Raw genomic sequence first — 16,902 nt, 5'->3', positions numbered from 1 at the left:
TATCTAAAAAAAATGGTACGCGGTAGGATAACCTTATGGTGATCAGCAATCCAAAATCCATAAAATATACCCAAAAGTATTCAGGAAGCAAAATCTTTGTGGTCCAGTGTAATTGGTGTGGATGGATGTTGAAGGGCCTATTTCCTTATTGCATTTCACTATGACTTTATTCAAAGTCTGCAGTTATGTGTGCTTGTTCATCAGCAATGGGAGTAACCACTGATGAAAACAGAGGATGGCTCACCAACTGCAATACAGATCTCTTATTTCGGAAGGAATTTAATATTCTAAAATTAAAGTTAATTATGCTTTGTTTAACGATCCAAAACAGTCTCCACAAGCCATATTTGCTCAGGTGCTGCTTGTCCACCCTGTCCCTATTCATTCCATTGCATTTAACTGTGACGACGTTGAAGCCAACAAGTTTCTATACCAACTTTCGGAGAAAACGGATGGACGGTTCCATTCCTACAGCTGTGACATAAGGGGGTCCAGTAACCCCCCGCCTTTTGTGGTAAGGAATTTACTATCTTGGAAAGAGATATTTTTAAACTGTTCCATTTAGAATGTATTGTGCGTTTTATATGAACTTCCCACAGTGCTTCACAGGAAAGATATCAGCTAGAATCATCCACTGTGTTACATGCTGCACAATGGTTGTAATAGTGGATCACAGGGGATTAAAATGGAGATGGGAGTTCAAATGAATGGTGAGAATGCTGAACGACCACAGGAACTTCTCACACTAAACATCTGAGACTCTCATGTTCATGAAACTCTTTACTTGTCTGGATGAAAGACTTGTCCTGCATATGCACTGTCTGTCTGTATGTGTGTTATGTCTGGTTTTATGTCTGCGTGGTTTGCACCGAGGTCTGGAGATCGCTGTTTTGTTGGGTTGCACTTGTGCAATAATCAGATGACCATAAACTTGACTTGTCCTGACTTGAAAATGGATCAAGGCAGATGGGGATTTTAAGTCCAGTGTAAAATAACTCTGGAGTTAGCAACAATGACCATAAAACCATTGAACTATGGAAGCTATCTAGTTCACGTGGGCCATTCAGGGAAGGAAATGTTCCCCCCTAAGCTGGTCTAGGCTACATGTGACTTCAAACTTACAGCTTTGTGGTGACCTCTTAATTGCCTTCTGTAATAAACTGGTAATCCACTCTGTAAAAGGAGGATTAGGGATCAGGAATACATACTGCTCCTACCAGTGATGTATTGTAAATAAAAATCGTGATTTTGTTTATATTAATTTAATTTGGAAATACAGCAACCTTGGCGTGGAATGATAAAACTGCTGAATGATGAATTTGAAATTCAAATGTGTGAATAGAATATTGCTTTTGCCAGAGGGTGGTAAATCTGTGGAATTTGCTGCCCATTGAAGCAGTGGAGGTGACCTCAGTAACTATACTTAAGACAAGGTTGGATAAATTTCTACAAAGTGAGGGAAATAAAGGATTATGGGGAAAAGGCAGGTGGGTGGAGATGAGCCTATCATCAGATCAGCCATGATCTCACTGAATGGCAGAGCAGGCTTCATGGGCTGAATGATCTACTCCTGGCCCTATTTCTCATGATGTGAAATTATTTATGGTTTAAAAACTTATTTGATGCCAAATTGGTTTCAGTGCTGTAAGATTAACTGTGTTTCATCCTACTGGAAAGTACAAGTTGAAACCACGATCAGTAAATCATCCGCATGCCCTTTATCCACTTTAGATAGGGAACTGTTATTGCCTCGTACCAGAAAACAATCGTTTTTGCCCATACCTTGACGAAGGGCTCAGGCCCAAATTATTGGTTACCCTTTACACCTATAGATGCTGCATGGCTTGCTGAGTTTTTTCCAGAATTTTTGAATATTGCACTATGTTTAAGATCCAATCTGTTCATCATTCTGAAGCTTGGAATCTCATTGTAGTGGTCAGCACATTATTACAGCGCCAGTGTCGAATCCAGCACTGCTTGCTAGGAGTTTGTACGTTCTTACCATTGTCTGTGTAGGTTTCCTCCGGGTACTCCAGTTCCCTCCCTCATTCAAAATATGTACAGGGTTAATGGATTAATTGCTCATATGGGTGTATTTGGGTGGTGCAGGCTCATGGACTGGTAGGACCAGTTACCATGCTGTCTTTCCAAATTAAATTAAAATTAAAAAGATTCCAGCAGAACTAGCTAAACGTTTGCAAACACATGGGATAGTTTTGGGACGTAGGGTGGTTACATTAAACTTGGATAACTAAGAAGCTTTTGTCTCAGATTTTTAGGTACTCTCTGTTTGTAGTCTCTTTTCAACAAAACAGAACATTGCAACAAAGTGCAGGCCCTTCAGCCCATGATATTGTGCTGACCAATATAAATTTATTCAACAAACTAATCCTTCCCTACCTCACACCCATTATCTTCCATGTTCCCATCTAAGAACCTTTTCATTGTCCCTATTGTACCAGCCTCCACTACCACCACTGGAAAATGCATTCCAGACACTCACTACACTCTGTGTAAAAAATAAACAACCCTGACTTCTCCCCTAAACTTTCCTACCCTCACCAGATGTTTTCTGGTGTTTGCTACTCTCGCCCCAGGAAAAAAGGTATGGGTTGTCCATCGTTTCTATGCCGCTCATGATCTTGTGAACCTCTTAAGTAACTTCTTATCCTTTTTCACTCCAAAGATAAAAACTCTAGCTTTGTTGCCCTTGCCTCATTAGACGTGTTCTCCAATCCAGGTAACATCCTGGTAAATCTCTTCTGCACCCTCTTCTTTGCTTCTTGTAATGAGGCGACCAGAACTGAACACAATATTCCAAGTGTGGTTGAAGAGAGTTTTAGAGAGCTGAACCATTACTCTTGAACTTAATCCTCTGATCAACCTGCGCAGCATCCTTGAGGGATCTATGGATTTGGATCCCAATGTCTCTCTGCTCTTCCACACTGTTAAGAATCCTGCCATTAACTATTTACTTTACCTTCAAGTTTGACCTTCAAAGATACTATATCCAGATTTAACTCATCCTCCACTTTTCTGCCCAACGCTTCATTCTGTCTACATCCTGTTGTAACCTTCTACACTATCCACAACACCTACAACCTTTGTGTCATCTGCAAAAGTACTGACCCATCCTCTACTTATTCCTCCAGGTCCTTTTTTTTTAAGACTTTATTTAAAATTTTATAACATGAATACAATAGAGAATTACATTTAAAGAAAAATAATTCCTCCAGGTCCTTTATAAAAATCGCAATGAGCAGGGGTCCCAGAACAGATCTCTGTGGAACTTCACTAGTCACTAACTTCCAGGCTGAATACGTTCCATCTACTACAGGTACACAATCCTTTATCTGGACATCTAAAATCCGGAAAGCTCCAAAATCCGGCAAACAGGTAGAGAGACGGCAGCGCGAGTCGGGCGGGCGGGGTGGGGAGACCACCAGCGTGAGTCGGGTGGGGGAGACCGGCAGCATGAGTCGGGAAGGCAGGAGACCGGCAGTGCGAGTTGGGCTGGCGAGGGGGGAGTTGGGGGGAGATGGCAGCGTGACTGGAAGGGGGTGTGGGTGGATGCGACAGCACAATTCGGGTGGGTTTAAATCTGGAAAAATCTGAAATTCAGAACACACTGTCCCCCAAGGGTTCCGGATAAAGGATTGTGTACCTGTACTACCCTCTGCTTTCTTCAGGCACATCCATTCTAAATCCACACACTCATGACTCATGACTTTCTGAACGAGTCTGCCATGGGGATCCTTGTTAAATGCCTGCTAAAATCCATATCTACATCTATTGTCCTACGTTCATCAAGTTCTTTTGTCACTTCCTCAAAAAACTCAATTAGGCTCTTGAGACACTGCCTGCCCCTCACAAAGCCATGGTGACTACCCTTGAGAAGACTACCCTTTTCTAAGTGCTCCTAAATCCTGACCCCAAGAATTCTCTCCAACATTTTGCCCACCACTGCCCTTATGGAGCGGTGTGTCACTTGACCAGGTCTATTACCCAGTACTAGATCCAGTTTGACCTCTCCTCTAGATGGCTTGTCCATATTACTGTGTTAGGAATCTTTCTTGGACACAGCTAACAAATTCTGCTCCATCTATCCCTCTTGGAGTAAGGAAATGCAGTCAATGTATAACAGGGCAGAGAAACAGGCATGTCTGCACTGAGCATGCTACCAAGTTAAAGTAATCCCATCTGCCTGCACATGATCTGTATCCCTCTATTCCCTGCCTGCTCATGTGTCTGTCTAAACACCTCTTAAACATTGCTATTGCATCCCCTTCTAGCATATACCCTGGCAGCATGTTCCAGGCACTTGATTCATTCGAGTGAAACTGTGCAGAATAGAGATGCTTCCATACTTGGGTCTTGGATTTTTATTTATCTCAGTACACCTGACAGCAAAGGTTGCCAAATCAAACAGAGGAAATAAAAACAATTCAGACGTCCTTTTATGTGATGATGTGGAGATTCCTTGTGCTGGCTGTTCATCAGCACCAGGAATCATACTCCATTCTTTTCCTTCATTGCATGTGATGTCACTATTAAGGCCGCCTTTTAATCTTTGGCTTTAATCAGGCTTGAGTTGAGTGGCTTTCTGGGCCATTTCAGGATGGTCCAGATTGACATGAGTCAGCTCGAGCAGGTAAGAACAGAAGATTTCTTCCACCAAGAATATTTGTGAAACAGATAACATTTTAAACAATAGTTAAACACGGAAGTCTGCGTACACTGTGATTGAAGTAAAAAGCCAATGGCGGAGAAACTCAGCGGGTCAAACTGTGTATTTTATATAGCAAAGATAAACAGCGTTGCGGGCTTGAACCATCATCAAGGCATGGAAAAATGTCGGCAGGCACCTGAAAAAATGGTGGGGGGAAGGGTAGGGGAGGAGCACAATCTTAGCTTTTTAAACAATAATCTGGTAGTTTCCTGGTCAAGATTTCATTAACCATTTTAAAATAATTCTTAATTTATAAGCTCCTACTGCCATGATTGGATTTGAACACATGTCAGAGATGCATGCCAAAGATAATCAGTCCAGGACTCTGGATTACTTGTTTCACAATATAAATACGACAAGGATTCAGATCCACAGACCTTTTGCCACATCATCTGAATTATGCTATTTCCATATTGATAGAATTTTGCTTTGCCTTTTAATTTAGGCCTCTATGAATTCAGGATGCCAATTCTGAATTGTCCATTCACTTCATCTCTGTATTCAAAATAAATTCTAGGCTTGAATTTAAATATGTAGCAATAGGTACATAATGCATCTATATTTTTATTTATCATTTCTTTCAGGCAAAGCTTGCAGAGAACAAGTTATAACACATTCCTTAGCTCTTCCATTCTCTGTCTCAGACAGTATAGCATATATAAATATGCTATATCTTTTTATTTATTCATTAGGATTGTTATGCAAGTAGATATTTCATTTAATTTTAATGAATGGACACTATAACTTATCATTTAGCGCATTTCTTCATTTTGTGATGAACCTGAGTTTTGTTTCTGCCGGCAACGGTTCTTGTTCAAATAAAGGAACTGATTTGATGTTTTGCAGAGTGAAGATGTCTACCTATTGAAGAAGGAAATTGAGAAGGGAAAGGAAGATTTGGAGAAGGTGGAAAAGCTCCATGCAGAATGCATAATGCTGGACTGGTATCATAACCGTGAAGAATCAGGATCAAACAACAAGTGTGTTCATTTTGCTGTGCATGCACTTTTTTCAGCAACTTATCAATGATGTTTAATGTTAACTGTGCTTCGGGCTATCAAAATTGGCCTGGCATTAATTGATGTCAAGAATTGTGAATGGTCCAGACAGTCAACTCATTCTCTAGTTTGGCTCCAGTATGCTTGTCCTTGCCATTAACCTCTATTTTGGGCAACCGACTAGATAGAGATGGGGCACAGTAGGCTAGAGCATCAGGGAAGAAGGGCCCATTGATTAACATAGGGGAGGGTGGAATGGATCCTGGAAGAGGCAGTGTGGAAATGTTGGAGGGTTCCTTAGTGTAGTGCACGTCAAAAGAATCAAAGGCTTGTTGATCCAAACCAAGGCTTTTATTAACCAAAAGACTGGAGCGTATCACACGTAGGTCGACCAGTCCAGAATGATCTGGGTCTGGCTAGGAGCAACCCTTTAAGACCTGCCAGTAGGCATGGCTATGCTCTCAGCCAATCATAGCCATCCTATACTACAATATACATCGGTGATAGAATCCGTACTATCACACATGGCAACCAGGATTCTGCCAGGAAGTAGGAGAAGCAGCTGTGCACTGTAGAAGAGAAGACAAGGTGCCAGCTGAACCCTGCGTTGGGCAGCTGAAGGCTGCATAGAGTACAGGTCACCAGAGGAGGAGACTTAGCATTTGGCAGAAAGATCACATTTGTAGGTAGAGGAAAGTTTTATTAGGCTAGGACAATGGTAATTTCATATATTCTGAACTAAACTTTTATAAAGAGTGAATCAGTGTCTTTATCTAATATATATTCTCTTTTGACATGAACCAAAATGTCAGATCTGAATAAAACTGCAGTGGAGATGTTTACATGGGCAAAATGGATGCTTGGCAGCAAAAACTTGACAGGGGACGTGGAAACATCATTGGAAAATTGTGAGCGCAAACCACAGTTGGAGCTATAAATATTTAATCATGGGTAATTGAAGGATAACAATTTCTCACTTTGTTGTTAGTCCAAGAATCTTTTAAAAATATCATAAATACAGGAGGAAGTTACTGATATGCAAATAACTCAGTGGTGATTTGCAATAAATAATGTAGCATTTGGGTATTTTTGTGAACAGTAAAGAGTTGAGACCATCCAGGCAAATCTGAGCCATGGCACTCTGCTCAATCATCTGTCTGTTCTTATATTATTTCCTCATCTGAGTGGATCAATTTTTGAATGGAAAAGAATGGCCACCTAAAGAAGGCACGAATCATTATCAGTGAATAATGCAACTCACTTTTTTTTAAAAATAATTTCAACTGATGTAGGATGGTGAAACACAGTATTGGGTTGGTTGTTCATCAGGGTTGGTGTCAGTTTTATTTTCTGTTGAAATCATGGGCTTGGTAATTGCATTCTTGCCAGTGAGAACTGAGCATATACATAAGAACTTGAGTAACTAATTGAGGCAAGGACTTCAGTGAAATATTGTGGGAAGGATCTAACAATTGAAATTCAATTCAAGTCAGACACAGCATGGTGGCCCCCAGGGCTGTGTGATGAGTCCACTTGTTACAAGCCCTAAGGACTCGAAAAACCAGCAGTAACAGAAATTCACCAAGATAATCACAGAATAATAAGATCAACATTTAACTTATCACTATTAAGTTATTTAACCCCCTCCTAATGTGTGCGTGTGTGTGTTTTCAAGATGGTTTTTTTGTTCACTGTCCAGTCATTTACTGTTCACTTCTTCAAGTTTACTGGTATCAGGCAGTTTTCAATACTGTGTACAGAATCAGTCATTACATTCAAAAGGCTCTGGTGTCTTAACTAAAGTTGTTACCAGTCGGGAAGTTCTTTCATTGGACATGCAAACTGATTTCCTTCAATCAGCATCCAAAGTGTCTTTCCGAAGGAACGTGCCTTCTTCCAGGTTACCGCAAAGATTTCTTCTTTTCCCCTATTTCAGGAGAAATACAACAACCAGCCACTACAGAGATTTTGAATAGGCTGAACTCGGAACACAAAACCCATCTTGAAATGGGGTCTTTAGAAGGCTTTTCACTTTGTCTCCTTTCACTGACTGCAGCAGCTTTTAATCCCCCACCTCTCTCTCTCTCTCTCTCTCTCTCTCCCCCTTTTTGTTTCAATTTCTGGTACTGTCTCTGTAATGTGATGTTTGCTTGTGAAAAGTGACCTAAACTACCTAATCTTATTCCCCCTTTTAAACATATATTTCATTAACTTATTCCATCACACACTGCTGTTCACTCTGCTTACCACAACTGTGCAGCTAAGCACAGCTCGAACCACATCATCAAGTTTGTTGACAACACAACTGTAGTGGGCCTGCCTGACAAGACAGCATACAAAGATGAAGTGCACAGCCAACAACCTGTATCTGAATGTCAAAAAAAACAAGAGCTGGTGTTGACTTCAGGAGGGCCCAGGTAGTCACACTCTGCTCCACTGTTGAGGTCGCCAAGTGTATTGTTCTTTGGTGTGGACTTGGCAGAGAACCTCAACTCATCCCTTAAGACAAGCTCCTTAGCCACGAAAGTCTAGTGGTGCCTCTATTTCCTGTGAAGGTTGAGGAAAGTTCATCTCCCACCCTCCATCCTCACTACATTCTTCAGATGATATATTGAAAGCATCCTGTGCAACTGCATCACCGCCTGGCTTGAAGGCTATACCTCATTGGACTGCAAGACCTTGCAGAGGATAGTAAAATCAGTGGGGAAGATCATTGGGGCTCTCTTCCTACCATGAAGGACATCTACAACACTCAATGCAGATGAAAGGCAATAAACATTGTGAAGGTGTCCACACACCCCACCAAATAAACTATTTTCCCTTCTGCCATCTGGTAGGAGGTATCATGGTGCTGGGGCCCTTACGCCTAGATTGGGCAAGAGCATTTTCCGCCCAAGCCACCAGACTCCTGAATTCCCAGATCATTTGGGGATTGTGTACCGTGGAATATTAATGTATAGGTCTTAATATTTTAAATGGGTTGATCTTCCATTCTAACCTATATTTATGTAAATATGCTCAGTAGTCCTGGAGAAATGCTATCTTGTCTTTACCGTGCGAGCATGTATGAATGATGAATAAAGGTGAGTTGACTTGATTAAACATTGAGATTGATGGAATTGAACTACCAGAGTGCATTACAACATAAAATTTCACTATATTTGCATGTTTAGTGGAAGCAACTGAAGAATTGATGTTTACCCCACTTTCTTTATTGATGAGACATAGAACCAACACACATGTAAAAATTCCCATTCTATTGTTTATTGCAATTGTATAGAACCTCAATGAGACTGCACCTTGTGTACTTTGTGCAATTTGGTTCCCTCGCCAAAGAAAGGATGCTTTGCTCTTGGATCAAGTGGCTATTCACAAGAGTGATTCCAGGGACTCTGAGTTTACAGTATGAAGAGAGATTGAGTTGACTATGACTGTCTTCTCTGCACGAGATCTCATTGAAACTCTTAAATTGTTGCCAATTGGATGATCAGCCAAGAAAGTTAGAATGAGAGGCAACATTCTCAGAATAAAGGGGTAGGATATTTTAGACTGAAATGGGGAAAATGTCTGCATTTGAAGGATGGTGAATCTATAGAATTCTCTATGTCAGAGGGCTTAAACATTGACTGCATTCAAATCCAAGAGAGATAGATTTCTGAGTTTCAAGGGGACAAGGGATATGGAGATAGAGACATGACATTGACGTGTGGAATGTCTAATAATTTGCTGCTCCGCCTATCTCTTATGAGCTTAACACCATTCAGAATCACCACAAAATTGTTTGTAAAGGGAATTAAGCAAACACCAGTTTTTTTTTCCCCTCTTGCTGTGATCCAGTTTTGGCACTTTGTAGAATCTACTAGAACTATTAACTTCAAAGTTCTTTTCATTAGTGAGCAATTGAATAATTGCATTTTGAATTATTTACAAACATCTTTAGAATCCAAGAAATTAAGCAACAGATGTCAAAGACACAGCATTCACACAGATAATTGTGGTCATTAGTATTTATCAATAGAACTTGCTTGCATATCAAGTTAATAAGTTTTGTGTATTGCAATATTTACATTTTCTTGTTTTATCCAACCAATTAGCTGCATTATTCTCTTCATAATAACGCCCAGTGTTTCTTGTATTTAAAGATTTTGCAAACTTTGCTCTATGTCCAGCGTTGCCGTTGACATTCCAATGAAGAGGCCAGCCTGGAGCAACAGCACAGCACGGGTTCATTCCTTAGATACCACAAGCCCTGTGAGACCAAGTTCGGCTCTGGATTGGATTCCTGCCACGCACAGAAATCACAGGCACAGATATTATATCTACAGTTTAAATACTGCCAAGAAATCGAAGGAGATCCAGAAGAAGAAAGTCCTCCATGCAGGTTAACAATCTAGCCATCATTCTGCAGTTCATTAAAATGGTGTGTACATTTACTTCAGACTTATTAATCAAAAGATTGTAATATGTCTCTGTACAATGTTGTAATAAATAGCGCCCTTTAATTTGTCATCATTTCTCCACTTTCAGAATTATGATGTTCAAATAATTTTAATTTTTAATAAAATCTATATACATTAAAACCCCCTGGTATGTGGAATTCAAGCAAATGGAAAAAAAAATTGAGGAAAATAAATTTTAAAAAGAATAAAATGATAGGTAAAAAATACGAAAATTTAAAATTGTAAAAGTAAATGTTCTCTGAAATAACATCAACCTTTGGTGAAGATGGGAGCAAGTATCCAGCCAGCGGAGGGCCTCGGTCATGTTTTGCTCATAGCAGTTTTATGAATAAAACTGTGTGAAAGAGCAATGGCGCCGCCCAGGATGAAGAGCTGGTTGGTGCTGCTCGCTGTTTGGGTGACCCTCTTAAAGCAAGTGGCTTCTTATCCCTGCTTTGCAAGAGTCAGGTTTATCTGTAAACTTGGCGGTGGAGGTGGGGTCACTTATCTATAATATTGTTCATCTTTTGGGTGGCTCCACGGAGGGGGGGGAACCTGCAGATGGTGAAATGTTTTCAAAGAATGTGACTGAAAATAAAGTAAAATGGCTTTTAGGTTCATACAAGTGAAGATTGTTCAGTGTAAGTATTTTTGTCTTTTAGTCTGTATACTCCTAAGGCAGGTATATTAGTTAGGCATTGTGGGAGTAAGTCTCAAGCAATCGAAAAATATACTTATCCAGCAATCCCCATAGGTTCCGGATACCAAGGGCTTTACTGTATGTGAGTTTTGACAATCATTGAACTGTAACTACCATTAGACCAGCAAAAATAACCTGGGGAGGGTCTCAGTGGCCTGAGCAGCATCAATGGGCTCAGGTCAGAGGCCCCTTCATCAAGAAAAATGAAGCTTTGATGGATGCTTCCATCCCAAAATGTTGACCATTCTTTTTTTCCAACTGATACCGCGCGACCTGCTGAGCTCCTCCGGCAGATTGTTTTTTTTTGTTCCACATTCAATAGACAATAGACAATAGACAATAGGAGCTGGAGTAGGCCATTTGGCCCGTCGGGCCAGCACCGCCATTTTAGATCATGGTTGATCATTACCATCAGTACCCCTTTCGAGCCGTATCCCCATAACACTTGTGATAGTACAGATCTATCACCAATGTACATAGTGTATATAGTTACTGTATCTAGACTGTGCTTACAGTGATTGGCTGAGAGCTAAGCCACACCTATTGTTTGGGCCTTAAAGGGTTGTGTCCCTAGCCAGGTCGGATCATTCCGGACTGGTCGGCCACCTGTGAAGAGCTCCGGTCTTTTGCTAATAAAAGCCTTGGTTTGGATCAACAAGTCTTTGGTTCTTTCGACGAGCTCTACAATTTTATTAGCAAAAAGAATTTTTTTTGAAAGGGATGGAGCGTTTAACTCGGCCAGAAAAACTTGATATCGACCCACAGTCAGCTACAGCCTTCAAAGCCTTTAAGTTCTGGCTGCTGAACTTTGAAAACTTCCTGAGATTCATTGAGGTGGAGGAGGATAACCAGCGTCTAACAGCATTGCTGTCTATGGTGTCCTTGAGAGTCTACGAGAACATCCAGGATGAGACCACTTACACCGCAGCCATAAAGGTACTGAAAGGACTGTATGATCAACCGGTGAACAGAGTTCATGCCCGGCTCATGCTTGCGTCGAGGAAGCAACAGCCCGGCGAGTCCAGCAGGGCATATTTACAAGTATTAAAGGCATTGGGCAAGGACTGTAACTGTGTGGACAAAACTGCTGCCGAGATCACTAGCGACCTCGTCCGGGATGCCTATGTGGCCGGGCTCCGGTCGAACGAAGTGAGGCTGCGTTTGCTCGAGCAAGGGGTAGAAAAACTAGAGGACGTGGCCCGGATTGCAATCACAATGGAGGATGCAGCCTTAAAGTCCACCGAGCTCTCTAGGGACTGGACCCCTCGTTCTGATGTGAGTAGAGTGCCCTTCTACCCTACCCCTGACGGCCTGTCGGCTGCTGCTACCCTGCCCCGTGCGAACCCAAAATGTTATTTCTGCGGGAGGGACAAGCACAGCAGGTCCCAGTGCCCAGCAAGAAAAGCCAGGTGCCAGAAGTGCCTTAAAAACGGCCACTTTGCTGCAGTCTGTAGGTCTAAAATGGCCGCCAGCAAACACAGTGCCTCGTGTGAAGCTCAACCGCCACTATCCCATTCAAACTCTTCTTCCCCAGAGCTCTCGTCCAATGAGAGCGAGGGCTCCCCTGCACGGCAACGCCTGACGTCACGGAGACGCCGAACCCGGAAGGGGCAACCCACCGTCGCAACCATGGTGATGGCCTGCCTCTCGCCCCCGTGCGGAACACTTGACACTACCGCCGCTACCGCTGCTGCTGCCGCCGCCACAGCCACCCCCGGGGCCGACGCTACTGCCGCTGCTGCCGCCGCCACAGACACGCCCGGGGCCGACGCTACCGCCGCTGCTACCGCCGCCACAGCCACCCCCGGGGCCGACGCTACCGCCGCTGCTGCCGCCGACGCCACGGACACCCCCGGGGCCGACGCTACCGCCGCTGCTGCCGCCGCCACGGACACCTTCGGGGCCGACGCTACCGCCGCTGCTGCCGCAGCCACGGACACCCCCGGGGCCAACGCTACCGCCGCTGCTGCCGCCGCCACAGACACCCCCGGGGCCGACGCTACCGCCGCCGCAGCCACCCCCGCGGCCAACCAGGTGCTCACCCTAGCGTCCATCGCTGACGACCGCCAGGGCCCGACCGCCAATCGCGAGCAACTACAAACCCCACTACTTACCATTCACCCGCCACAACAGCACTTCCGGGAGGTTCTCCAACCTGCTCCTCGAGCGTTGACTACGTCATCCCGTTGCGTGACGTCATCCCGTTGCGTGACGTCATCGCGCAAAACTCCCCTGTCAACTGCTTCAATAACATTAAACCAGCAATGCTCTCATCCCCTCACGAGAGCAATGGAACTGATTAAAGTGCATGGACACTACACCAACTGCTTATTTGACTCTGGGTCAACTGACAGTTTTATCCAGCCAGATCTGGCCCTCCGTTGGGGACTTGACATTATCCCCACTACCCAGAGGATCTCATTAGCAACGAGGTCGCACTCGACTGGGATAAAGGGGTATTGCATCGCCACGCTGGAAGTACAGGGCGTGACGGTCACCCACTTTAAATTATTCGTTCTTCCCCAATTGTGCGCCCCAGTGTTGCTGGGATTAGACTTCCAGTGTCAGTTCCAAACGGTGTCCCTACACTTTGGGGGACCCCACGCCCCCCTCTCGGTCTGCCATCGCCCCACTCCCGAAGCACCCGATCAACCCGCCCCCGTGCCCCGGGGCCAATCCTGCGGCCTTTCCACACTCCGGATTGCCCCGCCAGCACTCTTCGCAAACCTCACCCCTGGCTGGAAGCCTGTGGCCACCAAAAGTCGGCAATATAGTTACGACAACAGGCAATTCATTAGGAGTGAGGTGCGTAGATTGCTGGATGAGGGCATCATCGAACCCAGTTCAAGCCCCTGGAGAGCCCAGGTGGTGGTTGTCAAGAATGGGGAAAAACTACGGATGGTGGTCGACTATAGCCAGACCATTAACCGCTTCACACTCCTGGATGCGTACCCCCTGCCACGCATCACGGATGTGGTGAACCAGATCGCCCAGTACCGCATTTTCTCCACTATTGACCTACGTTCGGCCTACCACCAGCTCCCGATCCGCTGCGAGGACCGACCATTCACGGCCTTTGAAGCGAATGGGCGGCTATATCAATTTCTCAGGGTACCATTCGGGGTCACAAATGGTGTCGCGGTCTTCCAGCGGGAAATGGACAGGATGGTGGACCAGAACGGGCTAACCGCTACCTTCCCGTATCTGGACAATATCACCATCTGCGGCCACGACATGCAGGACCATGACGCCAACCTAGACAAATTTCTTCAAACTGCCCGTCAGCTAAACCTGACTTACAATTTAGACAAGTGTGTTTTCCGGACCACACGACTCGCTATTCTAGGTTGTGTGGTGGAAAACGGGATAGTCATGCCAGATCCTGACCGCATGCGTCCCTTAATGGACTTACCCCCCCCACATACCCAGAAAGCTCTCAAACGCTGCCTGGGCCTTTTCTCGTATTACGCCCAATGGGTTCCAAACTACGCCGACAAGGCGTTTCCACGTCCCCTGTCAAGTTTTTGCTGCCAAGCATCCATTTTGCCCATGTAAACATCTCCACTGCAGTTTTATTCAGATCTGACATTTTGGTTCATGTCAAAAGAGAATATATATTAGATAAAGACACTGATTCACTCTTTATAAAAGTTTAGTTCAGAATATATGAAATTACCATTGTCCTAGCCTAATAAAACTTTCCTCTACCTACAAATGTGATCTTTCTGCCAAATGCTAAGTCTCCTCCTCTGGTGACCTGTACTCTATGCAGCCTTCAGCTGCCCAACGCAGGGTTCAGCTGGCACCTTGTCTTCTCTTCTACAGTGCACAGCTGCTTCTCCTACTTCCTGGCAGAATCCTGGTTGCCATGTGTGATAGTACGGATTCTATCACCGATGTATATTGTAGTATAGGATGGCTATGATTGGCTGAGAGCATAGCCATGCCTACTGGCAGGTCTTAAAGGGTTGCTCCTAGCCAGACCCAGATCATTCTGGACTGGTCGACCTACGTGTGATACGCTCCAGTCTTTTGGTTAATAAAAGCCTTGGTTTGGATCAACAAGCCTTTGATTCTTTTGACGTGCACTACACTAAGGAACCCTCCAACATTTCCACACTGCCTCTTCCAGGATCCATTCCACCCTCCCCTATGTTAATCAATGGGCCCTTCTTCCCTGATGCTCTAGCCTACTGTGCCCCATCTCTATCTAGTCGGTTGCCCAAAATAGAGGTTAATGGCAAGGACAAGCATACTGGAGCCAAACTAGAGAATGAGTTGACTGTCTGGACCATTCACAATTCTTGACATCAATTAATGCCAGGCCAATTTTGATAGCCCGAAGCACAGTTAACATTAAACATCATTGATAAGTTGCTGAAAAAAGTGCATGCACAGCAAAATGAACACACTTGTTGTTTGATCCTGATTCTTCACGGTTATGATACCAGTCCAGCATTATGCATTCTGCATGGAGCTTTTCCACCTTCTCCAAATCTTCCTTTCCCTTCTCAATTTCCTTCTTCAATAGGTAGACATCTTCACTCTGCAAAACATCAAATCAGTTCCTTTATTTGAACAAGAACCGTTGCCGGCAGAAACAAAACTCAGGTTCATCACAAAATGAAGAAATGCGCTAAATGATAAGTTATAGTGTCCATTCATTAAAATTAAATGAAATATCTACTTGCATAACAATCCTAATGAATAAATAAAAAGATATAGCATATTTATATATGCTATACTGTCTGAGACAGAGAATGGAAGAGCTAAGGAATGTGTTATAACTTGTTCTCTGCAAGCTTTGCCTGAAAGAAATGATAAATAAAAATATAGATGCATTATGTACCTATTGCTACATATTTAAATTCAAGCCTAGAATTTATTTTGAATACAGAGATGAAGTGAATGGACAATTCAGAATTGGCATCCTGAATTCATAGAGGCCTAAATTAAAAGGCAAAGCAAAATTCTATCAATATGGAAATAGCATAATTCAGATGATGTGGCAAAAGGTCTGTGGATCTGAATCCTTGTCGTATTTATATTGTGAAACAAGTAATCCAGAGTCCTGGACTGATTATCTTTGGCATGCATCTCTGACATGTGTTCAAATCCAATCATGGCAGTAGGAGCTTATAAATTAAGAATTATTTTAAAATGGTTAATGAAATCTTGACCAGGAAACTACCAGATTATTGTTTAAAAAGCTAAGATTGTGCTCCTCCCCTACCCTTCCCCCCACCATTTTTTCAGGTGCCTGCCGACATTTTTCCATGCCTTGATGATGGTTCAAGCCCGCAACGCTGTTTATCTTTGCTATATAAAATACACAGTTTGACCCGCTGAGTTTCTCCGCCATTGGCTTTTTACTTCAATCACAGTGTACGCAGACTTCCGTGTTTAACTATTGTTTAAAATGTTATCTGTTTCACAAATATTCTTGGTGGAAGAAATCTTCTGTTCTTACCTGCTCGAGCTGACTCATGTCAATCTGGACCATCCTGAAATGGCCCAGAAAGCCACTCAACTCAAGCCTGATTAAAGCCAAAGATTAAAAGGCGGCCTTAATAGTGACATCACATGCAATGAAGGAAAAGAATGGAGTATGATTCCTGGTGCTGATGAACAGCCAGCACAAGGAATCTCCACATCATCACATAAAAGGACGTCTGAATTGTTTTTATTTCCTCTGTTTGATTTGGCAACCTTTGCTGTCAGGTGTACTGAGATAAATAAAAATCCAAGACCCAAGTATGGAAGCATCTCTATTCTGCACAGTTTCACTCGAATGAATCAAGTGCCTGGAACATGCTGCCAGGGTATATGCTAGAAGGGGATGCAATAGCAATGTTTAAGAGGTGTTTAGACAGACACATGAGCAGGCAGGGAATAGAGGGATACAGATCATGTGCAGGCAGATGGGATTACTTTAACTTGGTAGCATGCTCAGTGCAGACATGCCTGTTTCTCTGCCCTGTTATACATTGACTGCATTTCCTTACTCCAAGAGGGATAGATGGAGCAGAATTTGTT

At 43.4% G+C, this 16,902-nt stretch overlaps 1 protein-coding gene and 1 long non-coding RNA gene across 3 annotated transcripts in view; one reads left to right on the top strand and one right to left on the bottom strand.

Annotated features, from left to right (window-relative positions):
- The window catches only part of LOC138740075 (von Willebrand factor A domain-containing protein 3B-like), a 165,628-nt gene that overhangs the window by 60,992 nt on the left and 87,734 nt on the right, over positions 1-16,902 (bottom strand). Inside the window, 4 exon segments of the mRNA XM_069892499.1 lie at positions 1,123-1,173; positions 6,224-6,349; positions 7,975-8,095; positions 15,279-15,412. Coding sequence (XP_069748600.1) covers positions 1,123-1,173; positions 6,224-6,349; positions 7,975-8,095; positions 15,279-15,412 — 432 coding nt within the window.
- Positions 171-10,217, top strand: LOC138739567 (uncharacterized). 2 transcript variants are annotated; one of them, XR_011342319.1, is made up of 3 exons: positions 171-514; positions 5,576-5,709; positions 9,897-10,217. It is a non-coding gene; the product is annotated as an uncharacterized lncRNA (long non-coding RNA). The 2 variants fall into 2 exon arrangements; XR_011342320.1 differs by having other exon boundaries at positions 9,870-10,217.

This window comes from Narcine bancroftii, chromosome 7, assembly GCF_036971445.1.
Source record: "Narcine bancroftii isolate sNarBan1 chromosome 7, sNarBan1.hap1, whole genome shotgun sequence".
In the NCBI taxonomy this organism is placed as follows: domain Eukaryota; kingdom Metazoa; phylum Chordata; class Chondrichthyes; order Torpediniformes; family Narcinidae; genus Narcine; species Narcine bancroftii.
The sequence above is the reverse complement of the archived record's forward strand: the minus strand, read 5'-3'. Positions and strand labels throughout refer to the sequence as shown.